General features: G+C 37.1%; 1 protein-coding gene across 1 annotated transcript in view; it reads left to right on the forward strand.

Moving 5' to 3' along the window:
• The window catches only part of RABGAP1L (RAB GTPase activating protein 1 like), a 718,011-nt gene that overhangs the window by 93,095 nt on the left and 597,829 nt on the right, over positions 1-27,087 (forward strand). Inside the window, exons 5-7 of the mRNA XM_052653672.1 lie at positions 1,189-1,363; positions 8,034-8,191; positions 10,157-10,267. Coding sequence (XP_052509632.1) covers positions 1,189-1,363; positions 8,034-8,191; positions 10,157-10,267 — 444 coding nt within the window. The remainder of the gene's footprint in view (positions 1-1,188; positions 1,364-8,033; positions 8,192-10,156; positions 10,268-27,087) is intronic.

The following is a 27,087-nucleotide window of genomic DNA, read 5'->3' on the forward strand; positions in this document are numbered from 1 at the left end:
GGTGTTGGAGAAGACGCTTGAGAGTCCCTTGGACTGTGAGGAGATGGAACCAGTCCATCCTAAAGGAGATCAGTCCTGGGTGTTCATTGGAAGGACTGATGCTAAAGCTGAAACTCCAGTACTTTGGCCACCTCATGTGAAGAGTTGACTCATTGGAAAAGACTCTGATGCTGGGAGGGATTGGGGGCAGGAGGAGAAGGGGACGACAGAGAATGAGATGGCTGGATGGCATCACTGACTCGATGGACGTGAGTCTGAGTGAACTCCGGGTGTTGGTGATGGACAGGGAGGCCTGGCGTGCTGCGATTCATGGGATAGCAAAGAGTCGGACACGACTGAGCGACTGAACTGAACTGAACTGACACAATATCCTTTCTGTGTTGGTGCTTGTATTTAAGACTGTAAATCTCATCAGCTTTTGCACAGTTAATGTCTCTATTAGACTCTTTAGAAAAGTATCTTTTATGGTTAATAAAATGTAAAGACTACACCTGCTATTATACTAGCTTTCATTCTTACATATTTTCACAGGGAACCTGTTTTAATGAATTTATTTTGAGAAGTTTTAAATCAAATTCTATGTCAGGATTTTACATTAATGTCCAATAGGTGGTTAGATTTGTTCAATGTTAAAATAGTTATTATGGTAACTTCCTCATCAGTTAAATTACTAATTTAAAGTATAATATGTTTTTTATTAAGGAAAGCTAACTTATAGAGAAGTTTGGCTGAGAATAGACAACTGTTAAGGCCCTTTGTTGTACAGAATTCTGTGCTTTAATAAATCATGATGTTGTAATAGGAAAAAAAAATACATAGAAATGAGCTCTGCAGGGATGGTTTGTTCTGTTTTTTTCTGGGTGTTTCTTTTGCTGTAAGAGAAGAAGTGTAGTATTTAGGGATGGGTGACATTAATTTCACCAGGCAGTGTATCCTTGGCTTTGAGATGAAGTGAATTGGATCATAGGACACAAAAGTGAAGTAATTATGAAAAGAAGATAAATGATTTGTGTGTGTGTGTGTGTGTGTGTATAATAAAAATATGAAGATAATTTGTTTTCTTGGATTATTATTAGTACCAGTTTATTTTTTGTGATTTTAAGATAATTGTATGTTACTGGCCTAATAAAACTGCCTTTGTTCTTTGCTAGTTAATATTTAATCTCATTTCTCATAACTGTTTTACAGAATCATAGACCAATCCAACAATGTGGAGATAGCATCTTTTCCAATTTATAAGGTATTGTTCTGTGCACGTGGCCATGATGGGACAACAGAGAGCAATTGCTTTGCGTTTACAGAGAGTTCCCATGGTTCTGAAGAATTCCAGATACATGTCTTCTCCTGTGAAATTAAAGAAGCAGTAAGTATAATATTTTGTAGCAATTTGCTGTTGAGATGACTCAGTATTTGATTTGAGTCAACTATAGTTGAAATCAAATCAACTATTTGATTTCACTGTCAAATAATTTAGTATGCATGACCAAACACCATGTTACATAATAAGTTTGGAGTATCTTTCTAAATAGAAAGTTAGTATTTGTGATGGCATAGAATGAAATACGGAAATTTAAATCTGGTTATTCTGTGCTCTGAAGTGGTACTCTCAGTTTAACGTACGTAAGAGAAAAATCCCACTTGATCAGCTGTCCTCCCATCCCGCCATGGTGGTAATTGCTCAGGCTTAGAAGGGAAGAGTATTTTTGCCCCTCTTTTATTGTTTTGCCCAAGTTGGTTGTTCTCTGTGACTTTAAAAGATGTCTATAACAATACCTGTTTCTCTACTGAGCCTTCCACTTAGATATTGCACTGAGATTGTGTTATAGATCTCTGCGGTTTTCACTTGTGATCATTTACTATGTGCATTTGTTCAGAGGCTGGCTTTTGTTCTATAAAACTGTTTTAATTGTAAATGCAAATGCTCCTATTCAGCAGAACTGTTTGAAGATGCCAATAAGTTCCTCACACTAATTGTTAAATGTTAGTTTATTTTTAGACTCAGAGTCAAATGGCTGTTACATATATACATGGGGAAATTGCTTTCTTTTTGGTATCTGTTGAATTCTTCTCAAATTAAAAATAAGTTGCACTTTTAGAACTTTGGTAATTATACAGTAACTTTTAGAGGCATTAATAAGTGGGTTTGGATGGACAAATCTCAGGTGTGTTTGCTTTTGGAAATATAAATTGTCAGCAGAAAATGCTAAAAGCAGCAGTTACTCTGTTTTCTCTTTACTGTGAAATGTAAATAAACCATTGTATTAACAGGAGTTCTGAGAGTTTATTTCTGGCCACAACATGGGAACTCATAGAAATGTATAGTTCTGTGTCTGATACTAACCATGAGCAGTATGTCACTTATGCCCTGGTGATCAATTTTATTTACACTGAAACAAACATATACAGACATAGAAGTTCTCTGTCAGAACTGTGCCCATGTAAGGAGTTCAGATTGTTTTGTTTGTTTGTTTTAGGTAGTTCTAAATTTATCTAAAATAGTTCTGTTTTATCCATGTGTGTATGTTGCATGTATATAAATATATATATAAATAGAGATACATATATCAATACATATAGCAGTGTGTATACATATATACATGTACTGACTGCTTGGCAAAGTGTATGATAGAGTGAATGAGTACAAGTGTGTCTGGTACATAGGAGACAGTGAATATAAATATGTTGAAAGAATGTTTGTGTATTTGTGAATTAGGGGGTCTATTTCTGATCCTTACAACTCCACTACAGAGGTGGGGAAGCAGATGGTAGAATCCTGGCATTTCATGTTGGCAACCATCATTTAACATTCCTGTGTGGATTCTGGATAATTGGCACTCAACAATTAAAAAAATGAACTTTGAAGAATTGGAGAACCTGCTTCTTGGAGAGGCAGAATCACTGCTGTGGAAGGAAATTGAAAAGCACCTGGTTGCAAGCATTTTTTATAACTGTGATGGTATGAAACTCTCTTTTTGGATTATAGCATCCACTTGTTTATGTGGGGGGTTATTTGTCATCTTAAGAGCTTTAATAGTGGGTAAGCAGTGGATAAAATGGGGGGATTCTTGGCCTATTTTGGGTATAGTATTAAATGGTATATTTCTAGAGAGGGTATTTGGTACATGTAGATTGTGAGAAAGTGATGTTCCTGTATTTAGTTTTTTTTGAGTAAATTTTTCAAAGAGTTACATTCTGGGACATTGATGGTAAAATTGTTTGGAGAAAAAATACTTGACAGTCATCATTCAATTGTATTATGAGCGATCATTTCTAAATACAAATAACCCAGTATAGACATAGGGCTTATGCCAGGCACTGTGTTAAATAGTTACTTGATACTCATAACATCTCCATAACAGAGATAGTATTTGTTTAGACTAGTGATCTTACACTTCTCTTTGCCTGGAGCAGTTATAGATTATGCCTGTTGTCTAAGTATATTATTAAAGCCTCCATTTTATTCTCAAAAGTGTTCTGGTTTGGGTGATAAATTGGTTACCATTTCCGTATCCCAAGTCTAAGATAATAGATAATAAAGCTGGTTTTCAGAGGAAGTATATGATTCTGAAGACCCACATATTTTTCAGTAACAACTTTCCTCTTACTTTATTATAAAAAGTAAATGTAGATTTTTACCTTTCCGTTATGCTTTATAAAGGGATATTTTGGTCATTCCAGCAACCTTTGGGTTTTACTCATGCCTTTTATAGAAGGTGTCTGATATCTTCCTGTCTCCTCTCAAAAAATAATGACTTGCCCTTTGTCGCATTTACTGGTTATCTGGTTCCCGGAAGTTTCTTGTTCTATGGTGAAGGGACAACATTAGTTCTTAGTATATGGGCCCCTCTTAATGGGTACAGACAGTTGGCAAAGATAGTTCTGGGACAGACGACAGATGTTCTTACTGCTTAAATATGTACCATGTACAATGTCGCTAATTTGTTTTCCATTGTTTGCAGAGTCCCTGGATGAGATTTGAAGAAGTTTGTCAGTTAAAAGCAAGAAGACAACTTCTAAACAGAAAGTTGCAGCATGGCTGCCACTACCATTTGTCACTGTGATATGCTCTTATTTCACCATAAAATTCCACAAGCAGCAGATACCAGCTGTGGTAGAGGGGAGGCCCAGTGTGGGTGATGGCTTTTTTGGACCTGTGACATGAGGATTAGGGTTTCCCACAGGAGGGTTAGGATATATTTGATCTGTTACCCTGGATATTCTTCTGAGGGACTCTGCTGGAGTGGATGTTAATTGTCTATGGCAAAAGAGTTGGAGGAACCACCCAGAAGTATCTTAATGCTGATGATCTTTGTAGAGGGAACATTCTGGTGAAGAATTGCAGACAAAGCATAATATCAGAAAGCATAGTGAAAAAAGCCATAAAGGCACTTATTCTTGTTGAATCTTTGTGGATATATTATACAATGCTGTTTTTAAAGATACAGTTAAAAATCTTAGTTGACTCCTTTAAGAATTTATTTCTACTAGTCAGTGTAGCTGTTTCCTTCAAAACAGATTTTTCTGTTTGTATGTTATACTTACTAGCAGTTCTCAGTGTTGTATTTTAGAACAGGTTGTTACCATCTTCTGTTAAAGGCATTCAGCTGTATTTTATGATAAATACCAAGAATATCATTAAGAAGATCTTTATTCTTAAAGCTCTGGTTTTTCTTGGGATTGCTGATACACCACTACATAAAAGAAAACATAATTCTTTAGAAAATATTGTTTCTTAACATATTTATTGAGATGGTATTTTAGCAAAATGCCTTATTTTGGAAATTAATTTGGAAGTTGTATTGTTAGTGTTTTTCTCAAATAAGTTGATTTTTATTATTAAAAAATTTCTTATTTGATAGTGCCTTTTTTTTGTTCCTTTCAGTAGTATATTTGAGCAAGTTTTAAAAATTTTAACACATACCTTTCTGGGTATTCTTTTATAGGATGACTTTTCTACATTTATTTTTTGAGTGAACATTTTCTTGATGCTTGTTTTTAAAAGAGATGATTCTCTTTCACCATTATCAGTGAAAAGGCTTTATTTTAGAAGAATTGGCTATGTTATTTAAGTAAATATTTTGTCTAATAGTATTTCTTGGACTGTTAACATGTACTACATATTTGAAAATTTGGAAACTACTGAAATACCAAAGAAAGGTTACTCAGAATTCCACCAGAATTAAGATTTTGGTGTATCTCCTTTCCACGTATCTTCCTGTGCCCTTTTCCCCAACTCTTCAAAAACAACAGCCACCACCCCAAGAGATAGTTTTGTGTTTAACCAGTGCTTTCTATAGGTACTGCCTCCTGGGGAAAAATTGTACTGTATTATTTGTTAATAAACCTTTTGACATCTGCAAAGAAAATGCCTGTTCTAGATTTTGTGTGTGTGTGTGTGTATTTAATAGTGTGATGCATGTAGAATATTTTCCATGGTATTATGTCTAAAATTTTCTTTTCATGATGAGATCAGTTACCCAGTTTGTTCCAATAACTATAGATACTGATAATCATTGTCTTTTAAGCCACTCTACCTTACCCATTCTTGGATCATCATTCCAGCTTATTCACAGACTCTAGAACTCACAAATGATTTTAACCTTGTTGGAAATAACAACTTCTAAGACATAGTCAGGATTAAATACAGGAGTGGATTAAATTGTTGTTAATGTACTGTTGAGTCCTTCCTTCAAAAACAGAAAGTTGTAGTCTTATTCCACTCCCTCCACTCCCATCATTCTCTGCTACTCTGGCTCCACCCCATATACTTAGGTTTTTAAAAAAGAAATTCCTGACCCTTGCCCATGCTTTAGAATTTGCCAAGTTCTTTGACTTTTTTTTGGTGTGGACTCAAATGGTAGGCTTGCTGATAGCTCTGATACAAAGAAAATGAAATGACTATAGGAGAGAATAATAAATATGGTTAGGGTTTAACTCTACTAATGTATCAAAAATTATAGGTATTCTGTTTTCACAAATAATGTTTTCTTAAAAATATGCTTAAAATTTGTTTTGTTTTCTTCAAAATTTATAAAGTAAATGATAGACTTCACATTGTATTTGAAGTTAGGAACTGGGGAGTACTCAACTGAAAAAGTTTAAAGTGCCTATTTACACTTTACCTTGTAGGTATACTCTTTAGTGACTTATTTCCAGCATGTTCTTTGATTCTGTTGTCCTTAACACTTAAATTATTGCACTAAGTGAATTAAAGATCCACTTGAGACTGAACATACCTGCTTTTGTGTTACCTAATGATTCCTTGCCACTCACCCCAAGCACGTTCAACTTAACCTGTGCTGAAACTTAAGCTCCATGTTCATTGTTGTATCCCTTGCCCCTAAAACAAATACTTCATACACAGAAGACACTAAAAGAATATTTTTTGCATGAATAAGTGAATTTATCATTGGCTTAGTTGTATAAAATTTGAAGTATAAAGTTTTTATTAATATCAATCCTTTGTTGCTTTATTTTTACTTTTTATATAAAATTATAATAGCATTAACATTTTATAAGCAGTATTATACAAATATGATGCTGTTGCTGAAGCTCAACTTTGGGATGACAGGCAGCATTCTTATACAGTTAAAATGTATAAGTCAGTTAATTTAGATAACTGTTGATTTGGCCCTGGAAAGGCAGTTAGGGTAATCATTCAGTACTTAGGTATAAGTGTGGCTGCTGGAAGTTTTTGAAGTTTGTGATTTAGTGTGTGTATGAGAAAAGGTAGGATATAAGAATATAGCAAAAATAGAAAATTGAGGAAGGACATCCATACTTTAGGAAGTTCTGTTAATGAGAGTGCTCTTACTTCAAGTGAATTATAAAATATTATAATCTTAGACTAACACTGAGAGTAATTTGAATTCACCTTATCCAAAGTGAAGGGTTTGTTAATATTCAGAGAAGTCTCTTTACTAGTACCTTCCAGTGTGAGATTTTGAAAATATTACTTTTGTTTAAATCATTCTTATTTCATCTTGTTTTTATTTGTTCAATGTGTGGGTGACCTGAGAGATTTGAAAGGTCTTTTGTGCTTCAAGAATACAAATTTGAGATGATATGGTACTTCTTTTGAAACCAAGGAAGAAAATAACCTCTGGAAGATTGTGAGATTTAGAGTGCTCCTCCATATTAGGGGAGGAGAGTAAGTCATTTATAATATATATATGCATATTTATATATCAAGTAATCACCAGAGTGGCTTAATACTAATAAATAAAAACATTTCAGATTCATTCATTTTGTGACACATTTATATAGCAACAGTATTGGGAAACAACACTGGAAGCGCTTTAAATCATGTTGCCATGTTTTGTTTCATTTTGCAAAGAACAGAGTTTATTGTATGGCTCAGGATCTAGCCCTCTGAAGCTGAGGGAAGTGAAAGGAGAAATTGACAACTTGGGCTAAAACCGCATTTGTGTGTGTTCACCAGGAAGATTTAGATGCTAGCATCATTCTAGTAATTGTTTTAAGATTCATTCTTTTCAATATAGTATCTTATGAGTCCTAGAAACATCTATGTCCTAGAAACATCTATAAGTACATGCAACTTCTTTTGTGACTTTAAACATCTTTATTATGCTGTTTATTAAATGCCAGATTGAAAGAAACAAACTACAGTTGACCCTTGAACAGTGTGCTGGGGAGGTGGAGTGTATTAGGGGCACTGACCTGCTCAGTCAGAAATTCATGTGTAATTTATACTTGGCCCTCCACTGTTCCACATATGCTGATTCAACCAACCATGGGTCATGTAGTACTGTAGTATTTAGTGTTGAAAAAGTATAAGTGGACCTAGGCACTTTAAACCCGTGTTCTTCAAGGGTCAACTGTGTGTGTCTGTGTGTATGTATACACTATATGTTACAAAATCTCTCTCTCATATGTATCTATATGCTTACCCTATATCTACTTTGTCTATTAAGAACATTGTGACCTTGGGAAATTATAGATTCAAGAATTAGAGGTGATCAAAATGCAGTTAAAATCTTTGTCTAATATTATTTCCACTTTTATTCTTTTAGGTAAGCAGAATTTTGTATAGTTTCTGTACAGCTTTCAAACGTTCTTCTAGACAAGTATCTGATGTTAAAGACTCGGTTATTCCTACCCCCGACAGTGATGTGTTTACCTTCAGTGTCTCGTTGGAGGTAAAAGAAGATGATGGAAAAGGAAACTTTAGGTGAGATTATTTGGAAAAAATAAAAATTAGTATTGTGTCTGAAATATAATATTGACTAATATATAGGTTCCAGAAATTATACACTGTTGTTAAAAAGCTTTGGGATCATACAGAAAAACTTCATTGGCAGATGCATGGTTCACTTTTGTCAGGCTTTTCAGATAGTTTATGTAAATTATTTTCTTGATATTTTAAAATACTGATATACCTACTATAGAAAAATTAATAAAAGTAAAATTAGAATAAAATTTTATGGTCTTGTCAGCAATAATCACTTTATTAAAAATAATTTTTAATATCAAAAATGTAAAATTATTTTGTCAAAATTCTTAAAAATACATTTTATTTTATCACAATTTTATCAAAAATATTTGATACTAGGGTATACTTTTTAAACTTATTTTATATTGGAGTACAGTTGATTAACAATGCTGTAATAGTTGCAGGTGTACAAAGTGATTCAGTTATCTGTATAGAAGTCTCTATTCTTTTTCAAATTCTTTTTCCATTTAGATTTTTACAGAATATTGAACAGTGTTCCTTGTGCTATACAGTGGGTCCTTGTTGGTTATTTTAAACATAGTATGTACATGTCAATCCCTACTATCCCTCCCCCTCCACCTCCAGAGTGTATTTTATACAGTTATATATACATATATATATATGTAGTTTTTTCTTGTAACTTCATGATGTAAGAATTTTCCCATTAAAATGTTTTCATTTATTTATTTTTTTAATACTTATTTGGTTGTGTCCTGTGGGATCTTGTCTTATGGGCTCAGTAGTTGCTGTATGTCTGCTCTCTAGTTGTGGCATGTAGGTTTAACTGCTCCATGGTGTGTGGGATCCTAGTTCCCAGACTAGGGATCAAACTCGTGTTCCCTGTATTGCAAGGTGGGTTTTGAACCACTGGACACCAGGGAAGTCCCTAAAATATTTTAAATTAGAATTGTTTTTAATAGTTGTCAGTAGTATTTTGTATGATTTGACCATCATTTAATTAACTGTTTCCTTCTGTTGTATATTTGGAATGTTGTTCTTTAGTTTAAAAATAGGCAGATAATAAGAAATAGTTATACTCTTACTGATCACCTATGTGATTACTTTGCCTTTGTTTCTGACAATAATTATTAGGTAGGTATTTTATCTTTTTTTTTTTTTTTAAGTTATAGAAATTGAGACTTAGGTCAAATAAGTGACTGAAAGTATTTTTCCTTTTCAGATAAGACAGCTTATATTATAAACACTTACTGTTTTAATGGACTAATTCTTAAGAATTGTCAGTCTGGCCTAGGCTAGAATTTAAATTGCCCTGATCTATTCCTCTTTGTTCATGTTTTATTTATATTTTCTTGGATTTGTCACAGTCATCTCTAATTCTGGATGTTTAAAAGTAAGCTCTTGTTCTCACTTGTTTTGCCTTGAATTTAACTGTGTTAAAAGCATTCATAACCATATAACCTGCTAAACCAGAAATATAACAGTCTTAAAATTAAATAAACCATGTTCCCAAATTTGTTAAAATTAAAAAACTAAAATTTGAAATGATGTAATTTAGAAAGTTTTGATTTAAAATATACTTATGGTTACAAGGGGGAAAGTGAGGGGAGATGAATCAATTGGGAGAATTGGGGTTGGCATATACACACTTCTATATGTTAAAAAGACAACTAATTAGAACCTACTGTATAGCAAGCACAAGGAACTCTACTCAGTACTCTGTAATGACCTGTATGGGAAAAGAATCCAAAAAAGAGTGGATATATGTATATGTATAACTGATTCACTTGCTGTACACCTGAAACTGATAGAACCAAAGTTTGTTATTTACTTTGTGTCAAGGTGAAAGTTTGATATATCTTAATAAGGTTGTTAAATACTCTTGTTTCATTCTAACCTTGAAATAGATGACCATTTTATTGTTTTTAATTATTGATCATTTCTGTTCTTTTTTGCATTTTTCAGTCCTGTGCCTAAGGATCGAGATAAATTTTATTTCAAATTAAAACAAGGAATAGAGAAGAAGGTTGTGATTACAGTGCAGCAACTTTCTAACAAAGAATTAGCTATTGAAAGGTAAGCAGCTTGCTCCTACATACTATCCAAAACTTGTATTGACATTGTTATTGTTTCAAGAGACATACTATCAAATCTCTGCTGTGTTACTTTCTGGCTTTTCACCATGTTTCAGTTTCTCCATTTAAAAATGAGAATGAGAATAATAATGTTTTCTCCTCTTAAATAAGTTAGATGAAACTGGTTCATTGAAAATCTCAATTGATGGGGGTAAATAAACGTGAAATGGCTTTATTTTTTCAGTAGTAACTGTTTCAATCCAATTAGGGCTTTTTCTTGCTCTTCCTTATTTACATATAGTATAGACACCGTCCCTTCTTAATCATTTTTGATTATTGAAAAGTCCATTTATTTACTGAGATTTTAGAATCTTTAAGAGATTTGTATTTTAAATATATAAACGCACCCATACATACATACACATGGGTGTGCATGAATTTCTATATTTATTTCTGTGTTTAATTTTTGTTAGCAGTAGATACAGCAATGTGTTAAACTTTTTATTTGGAAAAAATTTCAAATTTACAGAAGAGTTAAAACAATAAAATTAGTACAGAGAATACATGTGTACTGAGAATCACCTACTGATAACGTTTTATCCCATTTGCTTTCCAAACATTTTCTCAGTCTATATCTCAATTTTTCCTTCCTTACACACACTCATAGACACACACACGCACACACACCCCCACACACTCCCACACCGAAAAACATGATTGGTTTTCTGAACAGTTGAAGAGTAAGTTGTATATACCATGATGCTTTTCCCTTGTCTACTTCATTAGGAAATGTGTCTTTCCTAGGAAAACTACGGGTAGGGCTATCTCTTACGTAACCACATTACATGTATCAACTTCAGTAAACTTATTTTCCATATAATACTTTTTATCTAATCTACTATTTGTCTCTGATTTTGCCAGTGAACCCAGTAATGTCCTTTCCCCCCCATCCAGTTTGGGATTCACATTAGGGTCAGATACTGCATTTAGCTGCCATACGTCTTTAGGTTTCTTTAATTTTGAAAGATTTCCAGAGTCTTTGTCTTAAAACATGGACATTATTGAAGAATACATCTCTTTTCCCTCTTGTTAATATGACATTGCTCAGTTTGGATTTATCTAATATTTCCTCATGATTCAGTCAGTTCAGTTCAGTTGCTCAGTCGTGTCCGACTCTTTGCGACCCCATGAATCGCAGCACGCCAGGCCTGCCTGTCCATCACCAACTCCCAGAGTTCACTCAAACTCACGTCCATCGAGTCGGTGATGCCATCCAGCCATCTCATCCTCTGTCATCCCCTTCTCCTCCTGCCCCCAATCCCTCCCAGCATCAGAGTCTTTTCCAGTGAGTCAACTCTTCGCATGAGGTGGCCAAAATACTGGAGTTGCAGCTTTAGCATCATTCCCTCCAAAGAACACCCAGGGCTGATCTCCTTCAGAATGCACTGGTTGGATCTCCTTGCAGTTCAAGGGACTCTCAAGAGTCTTCTCCAACACCACAGTTCAAAAGCATCAATTCTTCTGCGCTCAGCTTTCTTCACAGTCCAACTCTCATATCCATACATGACCACTAGAAAAACCATAGCCTTGTCTAGACTGATCTTTGTTGGCAAAGTAGTGTCTCTGCTTTTGAATATGCTATCTAGGTTGGTCATAACTTTCCTTCCAAGGAGAGATGCAGATAATTTATTGCTGCATTGATGATTTCTCTCCTTCACAGTGTATCACATGTGGAGGCTCTTGATAACCATCTGTCCCTTTCTTGTGATGGTAATTTTTGATTTCCAGCCAAGATGTCTGATTTCTCCACTGTAATTCCTTTTTTCTTTTTTTTTCCCCCCTCCCCCTTTGTAACTAGTAAGCAGTTTGTTGGGAGACCCAGGAAAATATCTTGCTTCTCATCAAAATTTTCTGTTTGGTTTTGCTTCTCATCAAATCAAAATTTTCTCTTGGGTTTAGCTTTCATTCATAATTCTTGTCTGAACCAATCTTTATCATGATGAATGCAAAGTGGTAATTTTCCATCTTTTGCATTTTCTCGAGGCAGCCCTTGACATTTCTCCTGTAAGCCAGACCTCTCCCTTTTTTTTCCATTTATTACTGTTTGTTTTTGATATTCACTCTTGAATTCTCTCTCTCCTGAAATAGTTCATGATTCACTGTAGTGTTTAATTATCTAGGTGCTCAAATTGTCCCAGAATTTGCCAGGATCCCAGTCAAACCCTTTGTCTTTGAAAAATTCCCTGAGCACTTCCCTTCTGGTGTAATAAAAGGCATTTCTATTTGGCATAACAAAGGGCATTAACCAGTTTGTAGTATATGAATAACATAGGCAAAGAAGTGTTAGGTGTTAAATAATTTAACTTTAAACAAATGGTAGTTACAAATATTGAAGTTTTATGATTAAATGATATATTATGCCTGTACTATAGAGGCCTGTACTATGCTTGTATATAAAGCAGTCCTTCCTTTTACTAAGTCTAAGATGGATTAATGAATATAGAAACCTTGGTGAATATAGGTGAAATAGTTGAATGCCTATTTATGTTTTCATTGTTAACTTAAACATTTATACATACATTTAAAATATATTGCACATAATAATTACTTAGAAATGTTGCCTTTGCCCATATTCTCATATTCATAAGGCAGCTTAATTCAGGCTCTTCTCAATAATCTTTGACATTAATGCCTTCATCATTACTTAGCTACTTTTTGAGTAACTTTTAGGCATCTTTCCAGAGCATAGTATCTCAACTTCTGCCAAAGTTGTTTGAGATGAAGCACTTTTTGAATGATATATATTGCTTTCATTAGAAATTTTTCTAAACCAGATGTACTTGTTTGTATAACAGTAGAATAGTTTAAAAAATTCATTCCATGTATAACTACTTAATATATTGCTTTTATTTTAACATAATTAATGTAGATGGTAATGTCTAACAACCATGCGTTCATATACTCAGCAATACTTACCAAATTTGTTGGTTTTTTTTGCTTCTTTTTTCACACATCTGTCAGATGACCTCTAAACATCCAAACTAAACATGACTGAGATTGCTTCTGGCTAATGGGACTTGCCCAAGCAATACTTTGTTTAACACAGCAGACAGAATTTTCTATGACGTGGGGTGTTTTTCAAATACTTGAATTTCCATTTTTTTTTTTAAGAAACCCTTGCTTTTTATTGGATTATATTTGTGTTTAAATCACAAAATGTGAATAGTGGAATTTAAGGTGATCCAGTAGGTGGCAGTCTTGTCAAGGGAATTCTTAACCTCTGAATTTTAAGCACTGCTGTCGACAGAGTTCATTTGTAGTATAAAGACATCTGTGTTAAAGTAAATACTTCAGATCACATAATTTTGGCTTACCTTCTGAGATGGAAAGTGATTTATCATTTTTAAAAACAACTTCTCATTATGTGAAATGTACAACATACACAAAAGTAAAAAAATAATATATTGAACCTCAGTGTACCCATCACCCATTCTGGATGCTAATTTGCAATATTTGGGGTTTTAAAAATGATAATTTTTATTATGAAAAATTTATTTATCTGTGAATTCAAGTTCAAGGATTCCTTCAGTTCAGTTCAGTTGCTCAGTTGTGACCGACTCTGCGACCCCGTAAACCGCAGCATGCCAGGCCTCCCTGCCCATCACCAATTGCCAGAGTCTACCCAAACTAATGTCCATTGAGTTGGTGATGCCATCCAACCATTTTATCCTCTCGTCCCCTTCTCCTGCCTTCAATCTTTCTGAGCATCAGGGTCTTTTCAAATGATTCACCCCTTCGCATCTGGTGGCCAAAATATCGGAGTTCCAGGTTCAACATCAGCTGTTCCAAACAACACCCAGGACTGATATCTGTTAGGATGGACTGGTTGGATCTCTTTGCAGTCCAAGGGACTGTCAAGAGTCTTCTCCGACACCACAGTTGAAAAGCATCAATTCTTTGGTGTTCAGCTTTCTTTATAGTCCAACTCTCACATCCATACATGACTATGGGAAAAACCATAGCCTTGACTAGACGGACCTTTGTTGGCAAAATAACGTCTCTGCTTTTGAATATGCTATCTAGGTTGGTCATAACTTTCCTTCCAAAGAGTAAGCGTCTTTTAATTTCATGGCTGCAATCACCATCTGCAGTGATTTTGGAGCCCAGAAAAATAAAGTCGGTCACTGTTTCCCCATCTATTTGCCATGAAGTGATGGGACCGGATGCCACGATCTTAATTTTCTGAATGTTGAGCTTTATGCCAACTTTTTCACTCTCCTCTTTCACTTTCGTCAAGAGGCTCTTTAGTTCTTCTTCGCTTTCTGCCATAAGAGTGGTGTCATCTGCATATCTGGGGTTATTGATAGTTCTCCCGGCAATCTTGATTCCAGCTTGTGCTTCTTCCAGCCCAGCATTTCTCATGATGTACTCTGCATATAAGTTAAATAAGCAGGGTGACAATATATAGCCTTGACGTATAAGGATTCCTTATGTGTAGATAATTGTATATACCATTTGGTCTTGACTGCTTTGTAGGCAAGTTCAGTTCAGTTTAGTTGCTCAGTCGTGTCCAACTCTTTGTGACCCTATGAACAGCAGCACGCCAGGCCTCCCTGTCCATCACCAATTCCCGGAGTCCACCCAAACCCATGTCCATCGAGTCGGTAATGCCATCCAAACATCTCAACCTCTGTTGTCCCCTTCTCCTCCTGCCCTCAATCTTTCCCAGCATCAGGGTCTTTTCCAATGAGTCAGCTCTTTGTATCAGGTGGCCAAACTATTGGAGTTTCAGCTTCAACATCAGTCCTTCCAATGAACACCCAGGACTGATCTCCTTTAGGATGGACTGGTTGGATCTCCTTGCAGTCCAAGGGACTCTCAAGTGTCTTCTCCAACACCACAGTTCAAAAGCAAGTACTTGTAGGCAAGTACTGTGTCATTTCTCACAGAATCTCCAATATCTAGCGCCATGCTAGGAAGCAATGCTTTATAGTTACATAGTTCTTCCTTAGAAGTTTCTCTGTGCTGAGCACTGTTCTAGATGCTGCCTATGAGGTGTAGATGCTGCCTATGAGGTGTAGATGCTATTGTCTTCATTATACAGTTAGGGAAATTGAGGCTAGAGAGGTTAAATAGCTTTCTCGAGGTCATACAATCAAATACCAACTACCACATAAATATTCTTACTCTGGTCTTTTAAAAAACTTGTTGAGTAAGTGAATAAAAAGTATATAAAGATTTTATGAAGTTAGAGCATTGACTAAATTCACTGTAATTTGTAGAGAATAATAGAACGTTGTACCTGATAGACTCCTAATTTGTTTAGAGGATATGTGAAGACTGTTCTCATGTTTGAAGATTTGTTGTGTTCATGTTCTTTTGCTTTTTTCAAACACTCATGTTAGATTTTACATATTAAGCTTTATTTAGGAACTGGACATAAGAAAAAAAAAACATTAACAGGCAACATTTATTGACTTACTGTAATGGCCATTGTAAAATTTAATTGTCATAACAACGTGAGAGTGATATAATAATTAGTATCCTATTTTTTTTTCAGAAGATGAAACAGAAACTTAATGAAATTAAGTAACTCAGTCAGTTGGCCAGAAACTAATAGAGCCAGGGTTTAAGCCAAGCCGTTTAACTTCTGAGTATATACTTTTAAAGACTGTACCCAATTAAATTTTGTTCATATGCTAAATTTAAAATTAAACCAATTAGAAAAAAAATGGATTGGTATTCTTTGGTGTATTTCCAGGGGAATTTGAAAGGGAGAGTATACCTGGGGCATTCAAGTGATTGCTCAGTGATTTCAAACCCCAGGACACCTTGCCCTGGGAGAAAAGCTGATTGATTTGTTTAGGAGAAGACCAACAATAACAGCTGAGGGGTGAAAGCAAGATGATTGTAATCTGAAATGTGTGAGATGAGCAGCCTAAGCCTAATTATTGAGAGGTTCCAGTTAAAATGTCAAAGCAAATCCAATCAGGTCAAGCTCTTCTGGTGTTTCCAAAGTGGAGATGGCAATCTTCTCTGTCCTTCTCCAGCTGATATTTTCATGGATTTTGGTCTCACCATGTGTAGAAATACTGCAGAAGATTTTCTTATATACCCTGAAATTGATATGGATTTTAAAGCTTTGTCTAGTATTTGAAATACACTATATACACGATAAGTAGCGTTATTGCGTAGTACCCACTTCGATGCTTTGATGGATCATTGGTTATGCTACTGCTGCTGCTAAGTCTCTTTAGTCATGTCCGACTCTGTGCGACCCCATAGACGGCAGCCCACCAGGGCCCTCTGTCCCTGGGATTCTCCAGGCAAGAATACTGGAGTGGGTTGCCATTTCCTTCTCCAATGCATGCGTGCTAAGTCGCTTCAGTTGTGTCCGACTGTGCAACCCCATGGACAGCAGCCCACCAGGGCCCTCTGTCCCTGGGATTCTCCAGGCAAGAATACTGGAGTGGGTTGCCATTTCCTTCTCCAATGCATGCGTGCTAAGTCGCTTCAGTTGTGTCCGGCTGTGCGACCCCATGGACGGCAGTCCACCAGGCTCCTCTGTCCATGGGATTCTCTAGGCAAGAATACTGGAGTGGGTTGCCATTTCCTTCTCCATTGGTTATGCTAGATTGCCAAAAAGTGAGTGGGAAAAATTTCAGTTTTTGTTGTATTTGTTTTATGATTAGTTGATTTTTGCTAAGTATTACGTCTTAATTTGTAATAAAATGATTCAGGGAAAGTAATACCATACACGTTTGGAAAACTGGCCTCTTCACAGTTCCTTAACAAGAAGTGGAGTTGTAGTGATGGTAATTTCAGACTTTGTGGAAGGTTAGCTGGGGAGGGATTTTGGCTTCATGGTTTATGTCTGTCAGATCACTTTGTTCTCAGGGATCTGCCATGATGCCTGATGTATGAGTCGGAATGAAGTACTGATATAGCAAGCAAGGTGTAATGGCTAGATTTGTTGTAAGTATGCAGCTTCATTTGTACTTAGTAACATAAGCCATAAGCTAGGAGGAAAATATTTCCGTGGGTTACTTGTATCTGATCCTAATTTGGGAGAGTACAATCATTGCATATACATTTTTATATATATATATATATATATATATATATATATATATATATATATATATAAAACACATCATTACTAGACGGCAGTTTGATCATTTGTAGAGTGATTCAGAGATGTGCCAGTTTTGATAATAAATTGTTTCAGTTTTTAATTTGTGCTTGCTGGCTTAACTCAAAAGCTATATAAGGAGAAGTTGACGTAACTATAGTACAATACACAAACTAGAAAATTGACATTGGTATAGTCTATAGATCTCTGTTGGAGCTCTTTTTGAATACTTTTGTAAATTATATATACTTCTATAATAGAATAATAATTTCTTGTTTTTCTAGTGGCAAAAGACCTTTACTTAGCTTTATTTAACTTCAGGTGACTGATCAAGATAGTTGTGGACAAAGAGGCTATCAGGTCCTAGCTGAGAAGAGTTCCAGATTGTTCAAATGCAGTGATTTTTTTGAAAATTGAAATATATTTGACATATAACACGGTGTAAACTTAAAGTGTACGACATGTTGATTTAATGTTTATATATTGTAATACGATTGCAGTTGTAGCATTAGTCCCTCTGTCGCATCACATGTTTATCAGTTATTTCTTTGTGATTGGAATGATTAAGGTCTAGTCTCTTAACATTGTTGTCTATTTTAACTACAGTGTGTGTTAGATCTTCAAGGCTTATTTACCTCTGGTTACAAGTTTGTACTCCGAAACAACATCTCTCCTATTCCCTCACTCCCCAGTAACCACCAGTTTACGCTCTGTTTTTACGAGTTTGACTTTTTAAGATTCTTCATGTAAGTGATATCCTGCTGTTTTGTCTGTCTCTATCTGCCTTATGTCACTAGCATAATGTCCTTAAGACCCACTTTTATTGGTGCAAATGGTGAGATTTCCTTCTTTCTCATAGTTGAATAATATTCCCTTGTACACCCTTTCTTTAAAAATTAATTAATTAATTAAACTTTTTTTTTTTGCATTTTTTTTCCATGGGGATGGTCTTGATCCCTGTCTTCTGTACAATGTCACGAACCTCCGTCCATAGTTCATAAGGCACTCTTATCTATCAGATCTAGTCCCTTAAATCTATTTCTCACTTTCACTGTATAATCATAAGGGATTTGATTTAGGTCATACCTGAATGATCTAGCGGTTTTCCCTACTTTCTTCAGTTTCAGTCTGAATTTGGCAATAAGGAGTTCATGATCTGAGCCACAGTCAGCTCCTGGTCTTGTTTTTATTGACTGTATAAAGCTTCTCCATCTTTGGCTGCAAAGAATATAATCAGTCTGATGTCGGTGTTGATCATCTGGTGATGTCTATGTGTAGAGTCTTCTCTTGTGTTGTTGGAAGAGGGTGTTTGCTATGACCAGTGCATTTTCTTGGCAAAACTCTATTAGCCTGTGCCCTGCTTCATTCTGTATTCCAGGGCCAAATTTCCCTGTTACTCCAGATGTTTCTTGACTTCCTACTTTGGCATTCCAGTCTCATAATGAAAAGGACATCTTTTTTGGGTGTTAGTTCTAGAAGGTCTTGTAGGTCTTCATAGAACCGTTCAACTTCAGCTTCTTCAGTGTTACTGGTTGGGGCATAGACTTGGATTACTGTGATACTGAATGGTTTGCCTTGGAAATGAACAGAAATCATTCTGTTGTTTTTGAGATTGCATCCAAGTACTGCATTTCGGACTCTTGTGTTGACCATGATGGCTACTCCATTTCTTCTAAGGGATTCCTGCCTGCAGTAGTAGATATAATGGTCATGTGAGTTAAATTCACCCATTCCAGTCCATTTTAGTTTGCTGATTCCTAGAATGTCGATGTTCACTCTTGCCATCTCCTGTTTGACCACTTCCAATTTGCCTTGATTCATGGACCTGACATTCCAGGTTCCTATGCACTATTGCTCTTTACAGCATTGGACCTTGCTTCTATCACCAGTCACATCCACAACTGGGTATAGTTTTTGCTTTGGCTCCATCCTTTCATTCTTTCTGGAGTTATTTCTCCACTGATCTCTAGTAGCATATTGGGCATCTACCGATCTGGGGAGTTCCTCTTTCAGTATCCTATCATTTTGCCTTTTCATAGTGTTCATATGTTAACTTATATGCAGAGTACATCAGGAGAAATGCTGGGCTGGAAGAAGCACAAGCTGGAATCAAGATTGCTGGGAGAAATATCAAGAACCTCAGATACGCAGATGACACCACCCTTATGGCAGAAAGTGAAGAGGAACTAAAAAGCCTCTTGATGAAAGTGAAAGAGGAGAGTGAAAAAGCTGGCTTAAAGCTCAACATTCAGAAAACGAAGATCATGGCATCTGGTCCCATCACTTCATGGGAAATAGATGGGGAAACAGTGGAAACAGTGTCAGACTTTATATTTTTGGGCTCCAAAAACACTGCAGATGGTGATTGCAGCCATGAAATTAAAAGACACTTACTCCTTGGAAGAAAAGTTATGAGCAACCTAGATAGCATATTTAAAAGCAGAGACATTACTTTGCCAATAAAGGTCTGTCTAGTCAAGGCTATGGTTTTTCCTGTGGTCATGTATGGATGTGAGAATTGGACTGTGAAGAAAGCTGAGCACCAAAGAATTGATGCTTTTGAACTGTGGTGTTGGAGAAGACTCTTGAGAGTCCCTTGGACTGCAAGGAGATCCAACCAGTGCATTCTAAAGGACATCAGCCCTGGGATTTCTTTGGAGGGAATGATGCTAAAGCTGAAACTCCAGTGCTTTGACCACCTCATGCGAAGAGTTGGCTCATTGGAAAAGACTCTGATGCTGGGAGGGATTTGGGGCAGGAGGAGAAGGGGATGACAGAGGATGAGATGGCTGGATGGCATCTCTGACTCAATGGACCTGAGTCTGAGTGAACTCCGGGAGTTGGTGATGGACAGGGAGGCCTGGCGTGCTGCGATTCATGGGGTTGCAAAGAGTCGGACATGACTGAGCGACTGAACTGAACTGATCGATTTATTTTTGGCTGTGCTGGATCTTCATTGCCATGCAGTCTTTTCTGAGGTTGCAGCAAGGGGGGCTCCTCTGTAGTTGTCGTGCACAGGATTTTCATTGCAGTGACTTCTTGTTGGGCTCTAGGTCACGTGGACTTGCGTAGTTGTCGTTATGGGCTCAGTAGCTGCAACTTCTGGGCTCTAGAGCACAGGCTCAATAGTTGTGCCTGGGCTTAGTTGCTCCATGTCATGTGGGATCTTCGCAGACCAGGGATCGAACCTGAGTCTCCTGCATTGGCAGGTGGATTCTTTATCTCTGAGCCATCAGGGAAGCCTGTTGCCGCATCCTCTTTATGTATTTGTCTGTTGCTGGACACTTAGGTTGTTTCTATATCATGGCTATTGTGAATAATGCTGCAATAAACACAGGTGCATTTATCTCTTTGATATCCTGTTTTCATTTCCTTTGGGTATATACCCAGAAGTGGAATTGCTGAATCATATAGGAGATCTAGTTTTAACTCTTTGAGCCGCCTTCATTTTGTTTTCCATATTGTTTGTACCAACATCCACTTTTATTGTTGAGTGTATCTGTACCAAGATTTATCTTGAGTGGATCTGTACCAATTTACATTCTTGATTTACATTAGGAAAAGAAATTTTGATTTATAATGTGGCTATTAAGTAATTAGAAGAGATGATGTATTTTAACTGTATCCTCCCTTTAGTCACTACGTCATGTCTGACTCTTTGTGCCCCATGAACTGCACACCAGGATTCCCTGTCCTTCACTATCTCCTGGAGTTTGGTCAAACTCATGTCCATTGAGTCAGTGATGCCATCCGACCATCTCATCCTCTGTCAGCCCCTTTTCCTCTTGCCCTCAATCCTTCCCAGCATCAGGATCTTTTCTAATGAGTCTGCTGTTCACATCAGGTGGCCAAAGTATTCGAGTTTCAGCTTCAGTATTGATCTTTCCAATGAATATTCAGGGTTGATTTCCTTTAGGGTTGACTGGTTTGATCTCCTTGCTGTCCAAGGGACTCTCAAGAGTCTTCTCCAACAGTTCGATAGCATCAATTCTTTGGCCCTCAGCCTTCTTTATGGTCCAACTCTCACATTCGTACATGACTACTGGAAAAACCATAGCTCTGACTATACAGACCTTTCTTGACAAAGTGATGCCTCTAGTTTTTAATACACTGTCTAGGTTTGTCATAGTTATTCTTCCAAGAAGCAAGTGTCTTTTAATTTCGTGGCTGCAGTCACTATCCACATTGATTTTGGAGCCCAAGAAAATGAGATCTGACAATTTCCACTTGCCATGCAATGATAGGACTGAATGTCATGATCTTCATTTTTTGAATGTTGAGTTTTAAGCCAGCTTTTCACTCTCTTCTTTTAGCTTCATTCCTTCACCTTCATCAAGAGTCTCTTTAGTTCCTCTTCACTTTCTGCCATTGAAGTGGTATCATCTGCATACCTGAGGTTTTTGATATTTTCCCCAATAATCTTGATTCCAGCTTGTGAGTCATCCAGCCCAGCATTTTGTATGATGTACTCTGCATATCAGTTAAATAAGCAGGGTGACAACATACAACCTTGGCGTACTCCTTTCCCTATTTTGAACTAGTCTGTTGTTCCCTGTGGTTTTAACTGTTGCTTCTTGAACTGCATATAGGTTTCTCAGGAGGCAGGTCAGCTCTGGTATTCCCATCTCTTTAAGAATTTTCCAGTTTGTTGTGATCCACAGTCAAAACTTTAGCATAGGAAATGAAGCAGAAGTAGAGGGTTTGTTTTTTTTTTTTTTTTTTTAACGTCCCTTGCTTTTTCTGTGATCCAGCATGTGTTGGCAATTTGACCTCTGGTTCCTCTGCCTTTTTTAAGTCCAGCTTGTACATCTGAAAGTTCTCGGTTCACATTCCAGTTCTACCCTCATACTTGATCTGGAAGGGAACGGCTACCCACTCCAGTATTCTAGCCTAAAGAATTCCACCGACAGAGGCCTGGCAAGGTACAGTCCATGGACTTGCAAAGAGTTGGCCACGACTGAGCAACTGTCACTTCTTCACTTGATCTTCATTAGTCCAATTTTATGCATTTATTCTTTGCAGCAAGTACAGTATTAAATTCCTGGAGGAGGAAATGGCAATCCACTCCAGTATCCTGGCAGGGAAAATCCTATGGACAGAGATGCCTGGTGGTCTACAGTCCATGGGGTCATAAATAGTTGGATATGACTGAGCCACTGAACACACACAATATTAAATTGTGCCAGTAGAGGGTGCTGCAGAGATACCCTGAGGAAGGGACTTGTGTTCGTTCTGATGTGTTGTGATTGCTCCCTGCTCTTGCTACAAGATTCTGGTGCATCCAGTGGTATTGTGGTCCAGCTGTGCACACAGTTCAAGCATTCCCTCTGTGAACTCATGGTCTAGCTCCTGGCTCAGTGAGGTCTTCCTCAGTGGTCTTCCAGAAACTGACACAGGCTCTGCCTCTGAGCTGCCTCCAGGAGTCCTGATTTTCTTCGTTCACCTGCCTGCTGACATTGGCTGCCTGCATCCTAGAGGACGTTTCCTGTTTCCTTGTGGTCCTGCTTTGCTGGGGCAGTCCATAAAGCTTCTTCGTCATCCACTGGTCTACAGTCATACCTTCTACAGTGAGATCACACTGCCAGCTTTAGGGAGAGGATCTTCTTTCTTGATTTGCTCTTCTTTGGGTTTCTCTTCCTCAGCCTTAGGATAGTTTTAAAAATTCTCTTTGTAGTCACTCTCTTATTATATACAATTTTTTTTATTATTAAAAAGATTGCCCTGTTCAAATTATTTTTGTGCTCTCTCCCCTATTTGGACTTATACTGACAGTAACTAATTGAACTAGTATCTAACGAAATTAGTCAGTCTGGTAGATAAAGTTCCTGATACATTTCTGGGGGGAGAAATGTTTATTTTAGATAGTCTTTTTTTTTTCAATCTCCCAAACTCCTTTTATTGGGAAACTACTAAAGAATGTCCTCTACCAAAAAATGAGGTTTTGAATTAAATAAATACATACATGGGGTCCAGGATTCAGAATATTCAATGCAAGACAGAATCAGAAGGAGTCCTGAGGGTGACAGTAATGGGGAACTAGGCCAAGAGAACAGTGAACCCACATTTTTAGAGCAGTCTTCAGGAGTGATTTCCTCAAGAAGACAAATTTAATGCAACACCCACAGTACCAAAACATTTGTAAAAGAGATTTACATAATTAAGAAAGTGTTTGAATTTGAATTACTGTTAAGTACATAGAAAAATTAAGCCAATATAAAAACACTGGAAAACCATTTCGCTCCAGGGAAAACAAAATGCACTGGAAAATGCTAATAATAATATACCATATGGTTCACCTATCCCACTCCAGTACTCTTGCCTGGAAAATCCCATGGATGGAGGAGCCTGAAAGGCCGCAGTCCATGGGGTCGCTTAGGGTCGGACACGACTGAGCGACTTCACTTTCACTTTTCACTTTCATGCATTGGAGGAGGAAATGGCAACCCACTCCAGTGTTCTTGCCTTGAGAATCCCAGGGACGGCAGAGCCTGGTGGGCTGCCGTCTCTGGGGTCGCACAGAGTCGGACACGATTGAAGTGACTCAGCAGCAGTAGCAGCAGGAAATAGATGCTATGTTGTTGTTTAGTCGATCAGTTGTGTCCAATTCTTTTGTGACCCCATCGACTGTAGCCCGCCAGGCTTCTCTGTCCATGGGATTTCCCAGGCATGAATACTGGAGTGAGTTGCTATACATAGTCTTTTTAACTGATAATTGTTTTTTGCTGTTCAAATAAAAACGTGTAATTTAACCCGAGACCTTTAGAAAATACAGTACAAACAGATCAGAGTTCATTCAAGTTAAAGTTAAATGAAATCATTTCTTATCTCAAATTGTGATAGAAAAAAACTTTTTGTTTTTTAATGGATTATAGCTGGATTAACAATGTTGTGATAGTTTTAGGTGAATAGCAAAGGGAGTTAGCCATACATATACATGTATCCATTCTCCCCCAAACTCTCCTCCCATCCAGGCTGCCACATAACACTGAGTGAAGTTACTTGTACTATACGTTAGATTATCCATTTTAAATATAGAAGTGTGTACATGTCCATCCCCAATTCCCTAACTATCTCTTCTCCCCATCCTTCTCCCAACAACTGTAAGTTTGTTTTCTAAGTCTGTGGGATCATCCTGGATGAGGGATCAAACCCATGTTTCCTGCATTGTTAGGCAGATTCTTTACCACTGAGCCAGCAGGGAAGACAAAAAAAATTATCTTTTTATTTACTCTTTTTTGGCAAAGGAAGGAACTAAAGTGTGTTATTTTGCCTGCTAAGAAACAGCTAATAAGAGGCAGCAGGGCTTCTTGCTAGTCTTAAAGCTTTTCTATTTGACCCTTTTGTATGACTTTTTTTGAGGAGAAGAGCTGAGGGAGCTATTGTACCTATGGATACAATTATTTTATATCACTTAAATTACATTGTTTAATTACTAATATTTTGTTCTTATTTGTAATGGCAACATAGTTTTTCTTTTTTTGAAAGATTTTGGTTTATTTGAAAGGAAGCAGGAAGAAGAACTACATAAAATGTTCTTTTTATTTAGTAGGAGTTTAGACAATAATTAACAAACGTGAAAGAAGTTTTCTGTGTGGAATGCTGTATTTGTGCTCTAATTATTAACTTGATTTTATCTATTTTTAATACATTTTACTAAGTTTAGTCATCCTTTTTCAGTTCAGTTCAATTCAGTCGCTCAGTTGTGTCCGACTGTTTGTGACCTGATGAACCGCAGCACGCCAGGCCTCCCTGTCCATCGTCAACTCCTGGAGCCTGCCCAAACTCATGTCCATCGAGTCAGTGATGCCATCCAACCATCTCATCCTCTGTTGACCCCTTTTCCTTCTGCCTTCAGTCTTTCCCAGCATCAGGGTCTTTTCAAATGAGTCAGCTCTTCGTATCAGGTGGCCAAAGTATTGGAGTTTCAACTTTAGCATTAGTCCTTCCAATGAACACTCAGAACTGATCTCTTTTAGGATGGACTGGTTAGATCTCCTTGCAGTCCAAGGGATTCTCAAGAGTCTTCTCCAACACCACAGTTCAAAAGCATCAATTCTTCAGCACTCAGCTTTCTTTATAGTCCAACTCTCACATCCATACATGACTACTGGAAAAACCATAGCTTTGACTAGATGGACCTTTGTTGACAAAGTAATGTCTCTGCTTTTTAATATGCTATCTAGGTTGGTCATAACTTTCCTTCCAAGGAGCAAGCGTCTTAATTTCATGGCTGCAGTCACCATCTGCAGTGATTTTGGAGCCCAGAAAAATAAAGTCAGCCAGTTTCCACTGTTTCCCCACCTATCTGCCATGAAGTGATGGGACTAGATGCCATGATCTTACTTTTCTGAATTTGAGCTTTAAGTCAACTTTTTCACTCTCCTCTCTCACTTTCATCAAGAGGCTCTTTAGTTCCTCTTCACTTTCTGCCATAAGACTGGTGTCATCTGCATATCTGAGATGATTGATAGTTCTCCCGGCAATCTTGATTCCAGCTTGTACTTCCTCCAGCCCAGTGTTTCTCATGATGTACTCTGCATATAAGTTAAATAAGCAGGGTGACAATATACAGCCTTGACGTACACCTTTTCCTATTTGGAATCAGTCTGTTCCATGTCCAGTTCTAACTGTTGCTTCCTGACCTGCATACAGGTTTCCTAAGAGGCTAGTCAGGTGGTCTGGTATTCCTGTCTCTTAAAGAATTTTCCACAGTTTATTGTGATCCACACAGTCAAAGGCTTTGGCATAGTCAATAAAGCAGAAATAGATGTTTTTCTGGAACTCTCTTGCTTTTTTGATGATCCAGCGGATGTTGGCAATTTGATCTCTGGTTCCTCTGCCTTTTCTAAAACCAGCTTGAACATCTGCAAGTTCACGGTTCACATATTCTTGAAGCCTGGCTTCTCATGTTATTTTTTAAATTGTTCTTTACCTGTTTTCTTTAAGGTTTATATGTTTAGGTAAATTATTCTATTTTCCCACTGTGCATAGAAAATTCTTATCCTTTTGATAACTAGTTAGAGCTTCATATAGCTTCATTCAGCTGTTTTAAGTCAAATTGAGCTACTGAGGAATCCAAATTATTTTACATGCAGATCATGTTGTTTAGTATTAATTTCTTTTTTTTGCTTCAAATATAAATACCAAAATAGGACTGTGTAGGAAAGAGTTAACAAAGGAGGACTGAAACTATCGTTCCTGAAAGTTCTGCTCGTAAGGTTGGTTCTTGTCTGGCAATTGGAAACCTGGCTTTGGGGATGGTTTCCGCCATTCTTAGAACTGAGACTAGTGGCTTATTATGCCACTTAGTACAAACAATGTGGTTTGTCCTGGGCTCCTGCTTTCCTTATGGAATCTGGAATTTTGGTATATTCTAGGCAGAGGATGCCTATGTGATTAGTCTTGAGAAAAACAGACTCTTGTCTGTGAGCGTGTCACATATGTGACATGTGTCATTTCTCACATGTCACAACTTGTTGCTGGGATAGTGTGTCCTCTGTGTGACTCCCCAGGGAGAGTACTCTTTGAGTTTGTGCCTAGTTTCTTCTGAACTTCACCCTGTGTGCCTTTTCCCTTTGCCGATTTTCCTTTGTATTTGTTTACTTTACTGTGTCCTGAGCCTAAGTACAACTCTGTGCTGAGTCCTGTGAGTCCTCGTAGCAAGTCATCGAACCTTGAATGGTGTTGGC

The sequence above is a fragment of the Budorcas taxicolor genome, chromosome 16, assembly GCF_023091745.1.
Source record: "Budorcas taxicolor isolate Tak-1 chromosome 16, Takin1.1, whole genome shotgun sequence".
Classification (NCBI taxonomy): Eukaryota; Metazoa; Chordata; class Mammalia; order Artiodactyla; family Bovidae; genus Budorcas; species Budorcas taxicolor.